The 15,765-nt window shown below is 36.0% G+C and overlaps 1 protein-coding gene and 1 pseudogene across 1 annotated transcript; both read right to left on the bottom strand.

The window, feature by feature from the left end:
* Positions 1 to 402: 402 nt before the first annotated feature.
* On the bottom strand, positions 403 to 10,910 carry LOC120148307 (annotated as a pseudogene).
* Positions 10,911 to 12,908: 1,998 nt separating this feature from the next.
* On the bottom strand, positions 12,909 to 13,664 carry LOC120148268 (zinc finger A20 and AN1 domain-containing stress-associated protein 3-like). The gene is made up of 2 exons (XM_039161432.1): positions 13,531 to 13,664; positions 12,909 to 13,444 (listed from the first exon to the last, which is right to left on the bottom strand). Exon 2 carries the CDS (start codon positions 13,427 to 13,429, stop codon positions 12,938 to 12,940), a length of 492 nt encoding a protein of 163 aa, XP_039017363.1. The 5' UTR covers positions 13,430 to 13,444; positions 13,531 to 13,664; the 3' UTR covers positions 12,909 to 12,937.
* Between the last annotated feature and the right edge of the window lie 2,101 nt (positions 13,665 to 15,765).

Raw genomic sequence — 15,765 nt, 5'->3', positions numbered from 1 at the left:
CGTCATGACAAGTCTTTTCAAAGCTAAGTCTCAATCAGAGTTCCTTGGTTAAACAGAAAAATTAAGGTCCAGAAAATCACGCTACGAATAAACTAGCAATCATTAGTTATATGCAACAGAGAGAACATGATCAAAGGCAGTTGATCTAGAAGCAAGGCATGCGAAAAACTCATATTGAACACGAAAAACATAGCTGTACAATTAAAAGCTAGAAGCTGTAGATCAAGTGATTAAGGTGAAATTTTTCAATGTACATACATGGTTACTTCCGTTGCTTTCTCAATTGAATTCGAAAATGGAAATAGCATATATAAGCTTTCAAAATGGCGAAGATCAGTTTCAACAAATGAAAAATCTCATAACTTCATCTTCTTAGGTCCAATTTTACACTTGAAAATGACCCTAAACTACCTTCGGTAGTTAGGGACATGATATGAAACAGAGATCTTCAGCAATTAATAGCGTTTCCTGTTGACAATCTTGGTGGAAAACTAGCTGATACAACACGAATACAACAATTTAACCTGGCGGACCAAAAGAAATAAGTACAAGATTGATAGGTCACAGGAGGGAACATGTACATATCCAAAACATATAGTAGTGCAGACGAAATCATCAATAGATCACCACAGGAGGGAACCGGAACTTATCTGAAATGAACGGTATTGCCTGCGGATTCTTAACCAGATCGTGATAGAACGCATACTCTGCTTCATAGTCATGCAACCTGTCGTAACCGTCTTTCGGTTTGGGCCCCGGAATCGGGCTTCGACTTGAAAATGTGGATTGGAGTCGCCACCGATCATTTATTTTAAAATAAATGGGTTGATCGGATACCCTATGTCTTACCTGATTTGCGTTTTACCAGAAATGTGTTGGGTTCGGGAGTCGGTTACGGTCAAGGAAGGATTAGCACCCTTGAACCGCCCTTTCGGTACCAATTAATTTACCAGTTGTCTTAGTTGCGAAAATTCAAATTTAAATTAAAATTTAAAAGTATTCGATTCGTATTATTTACCTTCGATTGATTAAAACATACCTCTAAAAGTCAAAAATATTGTTAGATTGTGAAATAAAAAAAAGAATATGAAAAAAGGTAAAAATATTAACATAATAATAATAAAATAAATAAATATAAATAAGATCTAGTAAAAAAATAAAAAAAAGGAAATGAAATAAAATAAAAGTGAAAAGGAGAAAGAAATCAAAATAAATTACAAATGCAAGTACCTAAAAGACTTTTATCTATGATGTACATATGTATACACACTAGAAAACAACAAACATATATATATATATATTGGTATGAGATGCACATGTCTAAAATATAAAAAAAATCTTGCTTATTCATAACATGCTATATACTACACGCAAGGTATATAATAATAGCCTAATATAGGGTATATAAATGTCTAAAAATAAATAAAATTGACTTGACACAAAGCACAATGAAAAGACAGTGACCTCACATCTCTAAAGCAGAGCAAATCCTAAACTAGACGCAAGGATCTAAAAAGCATTTTGAACATGTCCTCGTGATGCAGTAATAAAAATAAATAAACTTGACTTAAATGAACATGAATTTAAATAAATACTCACTAAAAACGTAAACAAAGTGAGGAATAAGATCAAAATTTGGAGAAAAGAATTCTATTGAAAAATTTTCCAATTAAATACCATAGACGTGATTAGGACTAAAATAAAATTATAAAGAAAATGTAAGTCCAAACCAAAAGAAAAGAAAGGGAAAAATTAAAGGACTAAAATGTAAGTACTGGAAAATTAATGCTCAATATAAAATAAAGCAAAGGTTCGGTAGGTGGCTAGAAAATAAAGTTACAAAGAATGAGGGACCTTGAGGTCCATTTACCCTTACGCGAAATTACAAACGTAGCCCACCTCAAAACAACGCCGTTTTGTGCGTTGTATATAAGCCCAAAAATGGGCCTTATTTCACTCATTTGCTTCAGTTTCACCATGGAAGAGAGAGGGGATGAGAGAGAGATGGAGAGAAATCTCTCCAACGCTCCAGTCGGAGTCCAACTCTAATGCAGGGCCCGCCGTTTCGACCGTCGCTGGCCGGCGATTAGAAAAAGAGTCACCTTTCGATGCGCTTTTCAATACGAACCCGAGCTTCGTCTTGTCTAGAAACACCTCAAAGTCTGTGGATCTACGGTAGAGTTTTCGTATTTTTGTGTTTCTTTTTGCTTGGTTTCGGATTTTCCGAATGGTTTTGTGGTGGTTTGGCTCTCGATGATGTTGCGATTGTGTTTGCTATTCTTCTTCCTCCCCATACAGTATGGATTACATGTATATTTATAATGCTCGTGAACTCTATTTTTAGTAATTTGGATTCGAATGAAACTCTGAGTTTATTGTTGGTTTTCTATTGGTGTTGGTGTTTCACACGTCGCCGGAAAATGGGGCTTTGCTGTTGGGTTGACTGAGCGAAGGACGCGGCTGTGGATGCGGCGCTGAGGAGGTGGGTAGCTATGTTTGTACACGGGCTTGGGCTGCACGGAAGAAAAAATGTTAGTTTAATATATATGATATATATATACCCGGTCTAAAAAGTGTGTCTACAGCTGCCCCTCTTTGCCCATAGTCGTGTAACGGGGATAGGGCAAAGATTAAAAGACACACTTTTTATTTGGTGGAGTTGAAAATTGACTCAATTAAAAAGAACTCCCTGTTGAATTGAGTTGCGGGTGACTCATTCGTCGCAAAGTCGAGTCCATCTTGAAATGATATGGAATTGAAGCCGCAGTTCGAAATTTGAATCAGAATGTGACTTCTTATTGCCAAATTGTCAACATTGGTCCTCTTCTTGGTTTAAAGACATTGGTTAAAAATTCAACTGGAAAGTAGTTCATTTACTCCACCATGTGGTTGATAGGCCCTCGAGTTGAATGAAATTGAACTCGAAAAGTCTTCGTTGACAAATAGCTTTTCTTGATTTAAGCTATGATGTCGGAACGCGGTTTCTTGCCACTAAGGCACGGCTAACCCGAGTCTTATTCTCGACTTGAAAGCCTCGATTGCAGACGGACAATAGTGAATGACGTGTCATCGAGCTGAATGGAATCGAACTCGATAATATTATTGACAGATAGCCCTTCTTGCCTTGAGCTATGTTGCAAATGTTGTGCCTTAGAGTTGAGCGTAGTCGAACTCGAAGGTCTTTGGTTGGCAGATAACCCTTCTAGACTTAAGTTATGCTGCAAATGATATACCCTCGAAGCTGAGTGTAATCGAACTCGGGGGTCTTTGGCAGATAGCCCTTCTCGACTTAAGCTATGCTGCAAATGATGTGCCATTGAGCTGAGCGTAGTCGAACTCAAAGGTCTTTTGTTAGCAGACACTCCTTCTTTGAGTTGGATATCCCTCGTCGTGAAGTTGAAATCCAATCTAGAGATTGATGCTGCTTGTGTGCACGATTCCCTTCGTCATGAAGTTGAAAACCGCGGGTGACCCTTCGTCGTTAAGCTGAGCCTGGAATTGGATATCCTTCGTCGTGAAGTTGAAATCCAAGTAAGTTGTATTGTTCTAAGTCCAATATCCTCCGCCGTGAAGTTGTAATTGGCTCTGGAACTGGGAAATTGTTTGTTGACAACCAGCGGTCCCTTCGTCGTGAAGTTGAACTTGCGTTGTCTGGAGTCCAATATCCTTCGTTGTGAAGTTGAAATTGGCTCTAAAATTGAGAAGTTGTTTGTTGACAACCAGCGGTCCCTTCGTCGTGAAGTTGAACTTGCGTTGTCTGAAGTCCAATATCCTTCGTTGTGAAGTTGAAATTGGCTCTGAAATTGAGAAGTTGTTTGTTGACAACCAGCGGTCCCTTCGTCGTGAAGTTGAACTTGCGTTGTCTTGAGTCCAATATCATTCGCTGGGAATTTGAAATTGGCTCTGAAATTGGGAAGTTGTTTATTGACAACCAGCGGTCCCTTCGTCGTGAAGTTGAACTTGCGTTGTCAGGAGTCCAATATCCTTCGCTGTGAAGTCGAAATTGGCTCTGAAATTGGGAAATATTTATTGACAACCAGCGGTCCCTTCGTCGTGAAGTTGAACTTGCGTTGTCTGGAGTCCAATATCCTTCGTTGTGAAGTTGAAATTGGCTCTGAAATTGAGAAATGTTTATTGACAACCAGCGGTCCCTTCGTCGTGAAGTTGAACTTACGTTGTCTGGAGTCCAATATCCTTCGTTGTGAAGTTGAAATTGGCTCTGAAATTGAGAAATGTTTATTGACAACCAGTGGTCCCTTCGTCGTGAAGTTGAACTTGCGTTGTCTGGAGTCCAATATCCTTCGTTGTGAAGTTGAAATTGGCTCTGAAATTGGGAAGTTGTTTTTGACAAGCAGCGGTCCCTTCGTCGTGAAGTTGAACTTGCGTTGTCTGAAGTCCAATATCCTTCGTTGTGAAGTTGAAATTTACTCTCGAGCAAATTGTGAGTTCGAGAGAAAATTTTCAATCTGTCGAGTTAGTCGAAGTGTAGCTTCTTGCTGCCGAGCTAAGCAACCACCATCGTTCTTTAAAGACGCTTACGAATCAAGTATCCTCGACTCTAAAAGCTGCAAAAATCATGTATGCTAAAATGAGGAATGTGATGCACCTAAGTATGTCTAAGATGCATGCAACATGAATGAATTATGTGTTATCTCTTCGTGCTTTGTCTGCCAATCTGGTCCATGGAATCGATCGTGCCCCATTTGCTTCTCGAGCTTGGGCTTTACAGACATTTCCTATATAGATTGTTCTGTTTGAAAATGTTTTTCTCATTTTCTTGTTTTAGGAGAGAGACATGATGAAACTGTTGTAAAATATTGTTCGCAATTGAATCAAATTGTAAATGTGAGTTCAAAAAATATCAAAGGAATCAAGAGCTCTTTTAATGCTTTCAGAGTTACAAATCTTTGACAAATGTTCAAATGGATGAGTTGGCTTTAGGTTGGCCTCCTTTCTAAGGTTTTGGTAACCCAAAATGTCATTTTTTTAAATATCGAAATATGCTTTGGCATTTCATTTGGGTGCGGACATAATGACGCAACTAGAATGACCAATTACTAGACATTTTATTTCGGTCCTCTGAAATCTTCCATTTGTTCAAGCTTTGTAGGATCTTCCGACAAAGGCAGTGCGAAAAATATCGGTCTAAAAATGAAATTCTTGAGTGCTCGTGTGTAGTCGACTATAACAGGTGTTCCTTAACTCCCTTAGTCCATTTTACCGAAAATTTCTTGCTTAGATAAATTTGATTTAATTTGTCGCTAGCTGAATCCATAAAGCCGGGGCGTTTAACCAATTGCTTTAGAGGGACAGCTTAATATTATAATCACAGTTATCAAGTTAACTGAAGGGTTCATCTCATCACAGAGTCTTCAGCCTGACAAGAGCAGTGGAGCAAACACCGAATTGCCAAGTGTCCGAGCAATGTCATGGTTTGAACGTAATCTACTCATAAGGCCAGGGCTTTCAAGTTTCCTCTATAACCAATTGCCTTAGCGGAATGGCTCAGTTTTTACGGATTTAATTTCTTAAGATTGTCAAGAAGAACCTGTTATAACCTAGGTGTTCTTGAAAGTCAAGGAATCTCATCTTTAGAGTTCAATTTTTCAAGCAACTTACCTAAACTGGATTCACCTACTCGACTCTTTCATTTGAAAAGATCATCATCGTCATTGAACGTCTTAAATAAAAAACATAGTAATTGTCATATGCAAATGATGCCCCATGTTGTCCGTACCTTATGAAAGGAAAAGGGTATATTGGTTAATTACAAGAGCAGGGTACGGTGTTTGAGGGTATATTCTGGATAAGGTCAAAGTCCTTGTTTTAAATCATGTTATTTTGTCAAAGATCCGTAACTTTAAACCATTAACAGAGTTTCTTAATTCAAATGATATTCAAAGAATTGCAAGTTTGCAAATGTGATTTATTGCTCGCCATCATTAAAGCAACATAAATTTATTTAAAAGTCCTTGCAAAAACTTGAGAAAAGAATGAAAAAACAAATTCAAACAGAATGGCTCAAATGGTGAAATGATATGCCTCACTTGGATGCCCCCAAGTTGTTGAAGTCGATCCGATTCTTGTTACGTATTTTCTGTATGATTCTCTTGATGGTGGAGTAATTCTCGATAGTGCGCCCTGGGACTCCGCTATGATTTTCGCAATGAGCGTTCTCATCATACTACCTGGGGTACGGTGCTTCATGGACACCACGTGTGCATCAAACAACTGTTGGTAAAGCTCCTTATATGTCATAGGATCGGAATGTTCTCATTTTTGATGAGACATGTGAATGCAATGAAAAAAAAGGAATCATAATGCGAATGTAAAGAAAAGTAACAAAATGCACAACATGTCTGAATGTATGATGCATGAAATGTTCGAGGCATTGATCCGAAAAATGTGCCTATTATTCTGAATAATCCTTATTGGGGACAAAAATGTTACGTCTGAAGAGACAAAAAACTTTTTTTGATGGTATAGATCCTGCACAGCCTCTAGAAAGTTGATTCGTCTTCCGCTTTTTCACCGGTTGAATATCATGTCGAACCATTCCGGTTCCTTTGGCTAAACTTGTGCAGGTGATAAGTTGTTTGCCCCAAAAAAGGTCTCGAATGACTGCATCTCCGGCCTTCACTCTATGCCGAGCTCGTTCCAAACGAAAGTGCCATTGGAACCCTCCATCCGAAGTTTGTCGACTTGTTTTTGGAATTCATCAATGATGGTCTCCGGCTTAGCTAGGGTTTCACCATCTTGTTCTCGTAATTTTTGAAAGGACTCCCCAGGTCAGTAACCATTTCCTCGTCTTGCCCCTGCAACCCTTGCCTCTGAGTATTCTTTGATCACGGTTGGACTTCTGAGCTTTTTGTCTCTTTGTATTATAACTCCTTTGTCCATTAATGCAGATTATTTATGTTTAACAAACACATTTTTGGTGGATCAACACCTCGTTTTAAATGATGCGAATGATAATAAAAAAAATGCCAAAGAATAAAAATGAAAGGAGGAAAAAAAAAGTTTGTGAGATAATGATGATAATAATAAAAAAATGATGAAAATGAAAAGTCTTACCCCACATGATAATCTACCCGAACATGCTTAATATTCCTACACAGACATGATTTTTATCCCGCATGCTAATTTCAAACAAATCCTAGCCGCATATTTGTCTAGTTCGCATGCTTTGAACAGAAAATAAAGAAAGAAATAAAAGCAGCATAGGGTTTGGAATGAGGTTTTGGGGTGGGCTCTAATTCCATGTACTCTCCTGGTTTAGGTTCTAAAAACGGTACTCGAGTTCTCCTTGCTGGTGCCCCCTTGGGCTTGCCAGACCCTTAGTCCTAAACCCATCACAGGCTTGTGTGGACTAAGTTAAACTCGAGAGGAGACATTCCCTTATGCCCGCACGGTGAATAAATTCACACGAAGACATAAGGTATATGAATCCCGAAGGCTACTTGCTAGGCATATGCGGTGAATAAATTCACACGAATGCGTCGCTTTCACCCCCACTTAAAAGGGTTTGGAGCTCGGGTATAGAGCCAAAGATGAAAATTTTGAAAAATCTGAAATCATTGAACAAACGTTAGTACAACTATTTATTTGAAAAATAATCAAAGGTAAATAATTGGAATCGAATAAATAAATTTAAATTTACAATTTACAATTTTCGCATAAAAAGACAACGGAAAGTTAATTCTGGCCTGACTCACTTACCATCCCCAGCGGAGTCGCCAAGCTGTCGTAACCGTCTTTCGGTTTGGGCCCCGGAATCGGGCTTCGACTTTGAAAATGTGGATTGGAGTCGCCACCGATCATTTATTTTAAAATAAATGGGTTGATCGGATACCCTATGTCTTACCTGATTTGCGTTTTACCAGAAATGTGTTGGGTTCGAGAGTCGGTTACGGTCAAGGAAGGATTAGCACCCTTGAACCGCCCTTTCGGTACCAATTAATTTACCAGTTGTCTTAGTTGCGAAAATTCAAATTTAAATTAAAATTTAAAAGTATTCGATTCGTATTATTTACCTTCGATTGATTAAAACATACCTCTAAAAGTCAAAAATATTGTTAGATTGTGAAATAAAAAAAAGAATATGAAAAAAGGTAAAAATATTAACATAATAATAATAAAATAAATAAATATAAATAAGATCTAGTAAAAAAATAAAAAAAAGGAAATGAAATAAAATAAAAGTGAAAAGGAGAAAGAAATCAAAATAAATTACAAATGCAAGTACCTAAAAGACTTTTATCTATGATGTACATATGTATACACACTAGAAAACAACAAACATATATATATATATTGGTATGAGATGCACATGTCTAAAATATAAAAAAAATCTTGCTTATTCATAACATGCTATATACTACACGCAAGGTATATAATAATAGCCTAATATAGGGTATATAAATGTCTAAAAATAAATAAAATTGACTTGACACAAAGCACAATGAAAAGACAATGACCTCACATCTCTAAAGCAGAGCAAATCCTAAACTAGACGCAAGGATCTAAAAAGCATTTTGAACATGTCCTCGTGATGCAGTAATAAAAATAAATAAACTTGACTTAAATGAACATGAATTTAAATAAATACTCACTAAAAACGTAAACAAAGTGAGGAATAAGATCAAAATTTGGAGAAAAGAATTCTATTGAAAAATTTTCCAATTAAATACCATAGACGTGATTAGGACTAAAATAAAATTATAAAGAAAATATAAGTCCAAACCAAAAGAAAAGAAAGGGAAAAATTAAAGGACTAAAATGTAAGTACTGGAAAATTAATGCTCAATATAAAATAAAACAAAGGTTCGGTAGGTGGCTAGAAAATAAAGTTACAAAGAATGAGGGACCTTGAGGTCCATTTACCCTTACGCGAAATTACAAACGTAGCCCACCTCAAAACAACGCCGTTTTGTGCGTTGTATATAAGCCCAAAAATGGGCCTTATTTCACTCATTTGCTTCAGTTTCACCATGGAAGAGAGAGGGGATGAGAGAGAGATGGAGAGAAATCTCTCCAACGCTCCAGTCGGAGTCCAACTCTAATGCAGGGCCCGCCGTTTCGACCGTCGCTGGCCGGCGATTAGAAAAAGAGTCACCTTTCGATGCGCTTTTCAATACGAACCCGAGCTTCGTCTTGTCTAGAAACACCTCAAAGTCTGTGGATCTACGGTAGAGTTTTCGTATTTTTGTGTTTCTTTTTTGCTTGGTTTCGGATTTTCCGAATGGTTTTGTGGTGGTTTGGCTCTCGATGATGTTGCGATTGTGTTTGCTATTCTTCTTCCTCCCCATACAGTATGGATTACATGTATATTTATAATGCTCGTGAACTCTATTTTTAGTAATTTGGATTCGAATGAAACTCTGAGTTTATTGTTGGTTTTCTATTGGTGTTGGTGTTTCACACGTCGCCGGAAAATGGGGCTTTGCTGTTGGGTTGACTGAGCGAAGGACGCGGCTGTGGATGCGGCGCTGAGGAGGTGGGTAGCTATGTTTGTACACGGGCTTGGGCTGCACGGAAGAAAAAAATGTTAGTTTAATATATATGATATATATATATACCCGGTCTAAAAAGTGTGTCTACACAACCGTAGCTCGGACTTCTGATTAGTATGATAATGATGCTTGGCAGAAGTTGATTTGTCAAAGCCAAATACACTAACTTTGTCACAAATTCCTAATGCTAGCATAACAGCTTGCATTCCAGAAGAGTAATGGAACATAGAACCATCATGAGTAGACCCCCATTGTTCCAATGCCTTCCCTGACACCTCCACGAATCGTTTGCCCGAATAATACTTCACTATGCTAGCACATAAGATATCGAAACGTGGATCTGTAATCAATAAAGGTGCCTTTTGAGACGAATTGCAGACCAAATAGTCCATGAAATGAACCGGTTGGCAAATGTACATAATCAACGGAACATCCCCTCCATAGGGATGGCAAAAACAACCTTCCTTCCTAGCACAAAGATGCAGTATATTGCCATTTACAAAGGAAATACTTGTTTTTGCTCCCACATTCTTTTCAAACTTCTCGGTTCTAGCATTATTGAATCTAATCACAACCTAATGGCCATCAATCAATGCCCCATAATCACTTTTCAATAATATCCCACTATTCCCCCACAAAAGCACAAGATTTGTACTTCTTATCAGAGCTCATTAAACCATGGTGGATATCAATGGGAACCTTCACTTATCTAACTAAATCCATAATGATATCAGGCTGAAACATCTTTTTTCTTGCCTAAAGCTGTAAATTCCTCCTAAAATCTAACCAATACCGATAAAATTTGGGGGACCTGAGCATTACCGATAACCCATTATTGTTTCTGGAATTGACATCAGGACGACCGAACCTCCTCGAAGTTGCAAAGTTCTTATGCCGTCCTAGATTAGCAAAGTCTCTTTCCAACAACTGTTTTGTTTCAAGCTTGAATTTTTCTTCACCTAAATCAACAGATGCAAACTTAAGCAAAGTGGAGTTAAAAATTGGGGTTGGTGGGGGTTGGATTAGGGCCCTGCTTGACTCCATCGGAGCTGAAACAGTGAAGACACCGCGGCGATCACCGGCAATCCGACAGCCTAAGGTTGCAGTAAAAACAACAAGCATTATAATGCTTAACCAGGGTCTGGCTGACCCTTCATGGGAACAATTACATTGGTGGGACGGTAAATGGGATTTGTTAGTTGTGGCCAGAACAGGAAAAAAGTGCGGATCTTGAACAAATTTGTATCAGATTCAGATCTACCTTCAGGTTCAGTAGATTTTGCTATCCCAAATAGAGAAGAGGGATTTAAACACAATGTAGAAAAAGAAGCAAATATTTCCCGTGAAAGAAGAAATAATTTCCTATTTTGAAGAAAACCCAGAAGCGGGAAATACCAGAACAAAGGGGAATGAAAATTGCAGGTGAAAATTCAAAATTCTTTTAATACCATATAATATTCTTCTTAAACGATGCTACAACTAGCGCAGACGCCACACAAAGCAAAGTAATTTGAGTAATGAGAAAGGGAAGTTTTAAGAAATTGCAAACCCTAGAATATAGGTTTTGATGGAATCTGAAATCAGAGGTTAGGTGAGGGGAAATCTTCTGTGGCTCTTCTCATCCCATTCTGAATGCATATTTGCAGGACAAGACAAGTTGGGTAAAAGATGGCTTGTGTGTGTTTGTGGGTGGGGCTATGCCGGGGTTTGTAACCTATTGATTTTAGTAAATTAACGTTTAGTATTTAAATTATTAATTTTAATATTTTTAAGTATTTAAATTTTTATTTTTTAAAATTATACTTAACTTTTAATTTTTATTTCATTTTAACACATATTCATTTAGTACTTAAATTATCAATTTTTGTACTGTTTTAGTACCTAATTTTTTTTTTCAAAACTTAATGTTAAATTTTGAGCGGGTACTAAAGTTTTTAACGATAGGTACTAAAATAAAATAAAAACTAAATTTTAGGTATGATTTTAAAAATGTTAAAAGTTTTGATACTAAAATAGATCAAAACTGATAGTTTAGGTACTAAACACATAATTTAGCCTTGATTTTAATACTTTATATTCATACATTTATTAAAATTTATTTAATAAATGACATGTAATGATTTATATTTAAATTTATTGGTAAAATACACAAGTGACCACTCAACTATTATCCATTTTTCATTTTAACCACCAATGTTTTAATTTCATAAATCAGATTATTCAACTATTTAAATGCTTCAATCAAGTCACTTCTCTTTAACATTTAAGGGAGAAAATGACATGACTATTAAAAATTTTGGTATAGTTACATATTTGGTTCATGTTACTTATATACTCTATCAATTTGATCTTAATTTTAATAAATTTAAATAAATTAAAAAGATTCGTTCTTCACTAATCAGAAGGTGATAAAAACCAAATTGATAGAATATATAAGTAATAGAGACCAATTATGTAAATATACCAAAAATTTTCAACTATCACGTCACCTACTATGTTATGTTAAATGCTAAAGACATGTGACTTGATTGAAGTATTTAAATAGTTGACTAGTCTGATTGACAAAATCAAAATATCAATGGTTAAAATAAAAGGAGACAATAGTTGAATGGCCACTCGTGTAATTACCCTAAATTTATTCATATTTATTTATTTATTGAAGTAGAAAATTTTACTTTTTTATTTAAATATTAGTAGTAAGTAAAAAATTATTAAAAATAATATATTTTAATGAAAATATTTTAATTTTTTTACAAAATCAGTATTAGATCAATTGATGATATTTTATTTAATTAAATTCTTAAAAATAATAATATAAATATAAGTAGATAAATTAAATTTTGGAATAAATTACTTATTTTACAATTACCTATTATTTAATTTTTGTTTTAATCATCTAATTATTATTTTTAATCATAATTTATGATAATGTTTTGATCACTCATTTTCAAATTTTAAGATAAATTACCTATTTGATCATTCACCTAATTTTTAAAAATTAGGAAACCAAGTGAAGTTCATGGAATTTACCTATTAGATCTCCACCTAGTTTTTATTTTTAAATAAAAGACAAGTTTATGAATTTTTATCTTTCTTCTAAAATTTTCAAAACATCTCCATCATTAAATTGAAACTCCACCCATTTAAATGTAAAATAAAATTTTAACTTATTAATCTCTTATTTTTATTTCTGGATTAGTGAAAATATTAATCAAAATTCAAATGTAACAACCAACATTGACATATATATATATAAGAACGATAAAAGAAGTACCATTTATATAGGAACGATAACAACCATCTAAAATACTTTCTACTAGTTGAATGATCAATCTAAATTTCATCAGTTCATCGACGACCCGAATTCTGCAGATTTGACAGACAGAAACCCCCTCCCCTTTTCTTCTTCTTCAATAATTTTTTATTTATATTTTTTGAAGCTTCTCACCCTTTATAAGAGGATTAGCTATGGCGATTTGTTGTTTTCCCATCCCTTTGAAATCGAAAGTACAAGCATGTTGTTCAGGGTACCTATGGATCCCGCAAAAAACCATCCCACACTTGCACTTGAACCCCGTGAGCCCCACGCGTTTCTTGCAACTCAAGCATCTGTTTGGTCTCGCTTGAACCTCCTCTTCCACCACCGCCGCTTGCTTTGTTGCCGCCGATGGTTCCTCCTTCGCCGCTGCCAAGGAAACCCGCAACGTAGATTCGGTCGATGATGAAGATGGCAACGTAGACGACGAAGAAGGAACGAATGTTTGATTAAACGCTTGTTTGGCAGAGGAAGATTGTTGTTCCTTGAGCTGAAGATCGCGATAACATTTAGAACAGAGATTTTGAGTCGCTGGGCTTCCAAAGAATCCGCAGTTGTTTGCACATAATTGTGGTGCTTGACATCTGTGTTCTTCCGCCATATCTTTTTCAATCTCCTATATACCAAAAAACAAAAACATTCAACAAAAGGAAAACAAATAAAAAGCCATAGATCCAGAAAAAAGAGGGACAGAAAATTCACCTCAGACGAGAGTTTCAGAGCAAGATACGAAACCGAAATCTTCTTATAATCATAAGAGAAAGAAGAAAGAGAAAGTAAAGGAGGAAAGGGAAGGGAGAAAGGAATCGATCTTTTTTTGTGGGGGAAGAACAGAAAGAAAGGGGGGGATTCTTTATTTTGGGTCCATTAAATAAAATAAGGATATTAGGCGTTAAAATTAAATAAACGGTGTGAATTCAATTTTACCATAAAAAGCATAAATTGAACGGCCACAACAATTTCGGATGGCCATTGGCTCCTGAACTATAATATATACTTAGCCGTTAAGCTACGTTAATTTTGCCCTCTGCTTTGTTTTATAAGTCCTTTTAATAATCATGGTTGATTGAGAGTTGAGTTGGGACTCCAATTTGGACCCAAATGGAGACGGCCAAATCGAAACATAATGACGCAACGTTGCTCTGGAAGTGGGTCCCGTTTTCCCATATAATAATAAATAATATGATCATGACAATGGAGAAATCTTAAACTGTTGTCCTTTTAATGGGCATGGTATGTTCTTAATCTATATTAATCTTAGGTTAACTATTTCAAATACGCGTTGACTTGTTTATACCACCAAAATTTTATTTTTTTTTAATTTTAGCACTAACATTTATTTTTAAGTTCAATTATACCACTCTGTCCTTAATGATTTAACGGCACGATGACTTGACAATGGCATGTTGTGACGTCACTAGCGTGGATGCCTCATCTAAACGACATTGTATTGATGTTTCAGTTTTAATGCTCAAAAGACCCAAAATGATGTTTTGCTTGAACCCTAATTTTCCTAGGGGCTAAACTCAAATTTTTCCATTATTTTTTTCTCTTCTTCCTCATCAACTTCATCTGCATCTCTTTTTTCATATTTTTCTCGACAATCAAACGGTCATCATCTGACAGTAACGCCTTTGTTCATCGCCAAATCTGAGAAATTCTCCTCAACGGACCATCGACTCCATTATCAGAAGATGAAGTTTGAGTTTTCTGTTTGTAGCGACGAACACTTGCGCAATGCTGGTGAAAACACTTCCTTCGGGATCTATATATATACAAAAAATCTCGCTCCGATGAAGAACAAAATAATGGCGACGGCCGAGCAAAGCATTGGGATCTCAAGCCCTAATGCCCAACTAATATCGTTTTGGATATAAGCCACAATAGTTTGAGCGATCGTCAAGATGATCGTTTGAGTGCTTTGAGCGATCATCAAGATGATTGTTTGAGTGGTGCAGTATAAATTGTAAAAACTCTTGTTTTCTTTTCGCCCTTTTTCGATCATCAAATCGAATTGATCGACGATGAAGGGAACACAACAAGGTTTGATTCTGCCTTTTTTTATGGATAACCAAAATATCTCGATAACCAAAACGCCGAGTTGGGAGTTGTTGTATGGTATACATTGGCTGAGTTATAGTTCTTTGTTAGCTTACAGCGAAGGTTGCAGCAGTGAAAGTAAAGTCGTCAGCATCGTGATTATCATTTCCTACCGATCAGTGGTTGAAATCACATTTTATTGATTATGTTCAAATATTATATTTGAAATTTAGTTAAACATGCATGACATTACGATGATATATATATACCAAGATAATTGACAAGGATCAAAGAATAAAGATCCAAAATTTGCCAATGAGTGCATCAGAAACATATGCACCGATTTTAAAGCAAATAAAACCGTCGAAGTCGTTCAAATGAAGGACAAGTTCTCGAATTTATCGATGAATATCATAGTGAAGATGGTGACCCAAAAAGGATATGGTCGTCCTGACGAGAGAAACGACGAGGAATCCAAAAGATGTCAGATGGTGACCATTTGGTTGTCAAGAAAACCATGGAAAATGAGATGCAGATGAAGACGAGGAGGAAGAAGAGAAAAAATAATGGGAAAACTTGAGTTTAGTCCTTAGGAAAATTAGGGTTCAAGCAATACGACATCATTTTGAGTCCTTTGAGCACTAAAATAGAAACGTCAAAACGATTTCGTTTAGATAAGTTATCCAAGTCAACGACATCATGGCATGTCGTTGCCATGTCATTGTGTTGTTAAATCATTAACGGCGAAGTGATATAATTGTACTTAAAAAATAAACGTTAATGCTAAAATTGGCAAAATTGAAACGTTTGTGGTATAAACGAGTCAACACTTAAAAGTTGGTGGTATTTGAAGTAGTTAACCCTTAATATTATTATAATTTTTAATATTAATTTAAT

This window comes from Hibiscus syriacus, unplaced genomic scaffold (genome assembly GCF_006381635.1).
Source record: "Hibiscus syriacus cultivar Baekdansim isolate YM2019G1 unplaced genomic scaffold, ASM638163v2 tig00110956_pilon, whole genome shotgun sequence".
Classification (NCBI taxonomy): domain Eukaryota; kingdom Viridiplantae; phylum Streptophyta; class Magnoliopsida; order Malvales; family Malvaceae; genus Hibiscus; species Hibiscus syriacus.
Note: the sequence above shows the minus strand (reverse complement) of the source record. Positions and strands in the feature narration are given on the sequence as shown.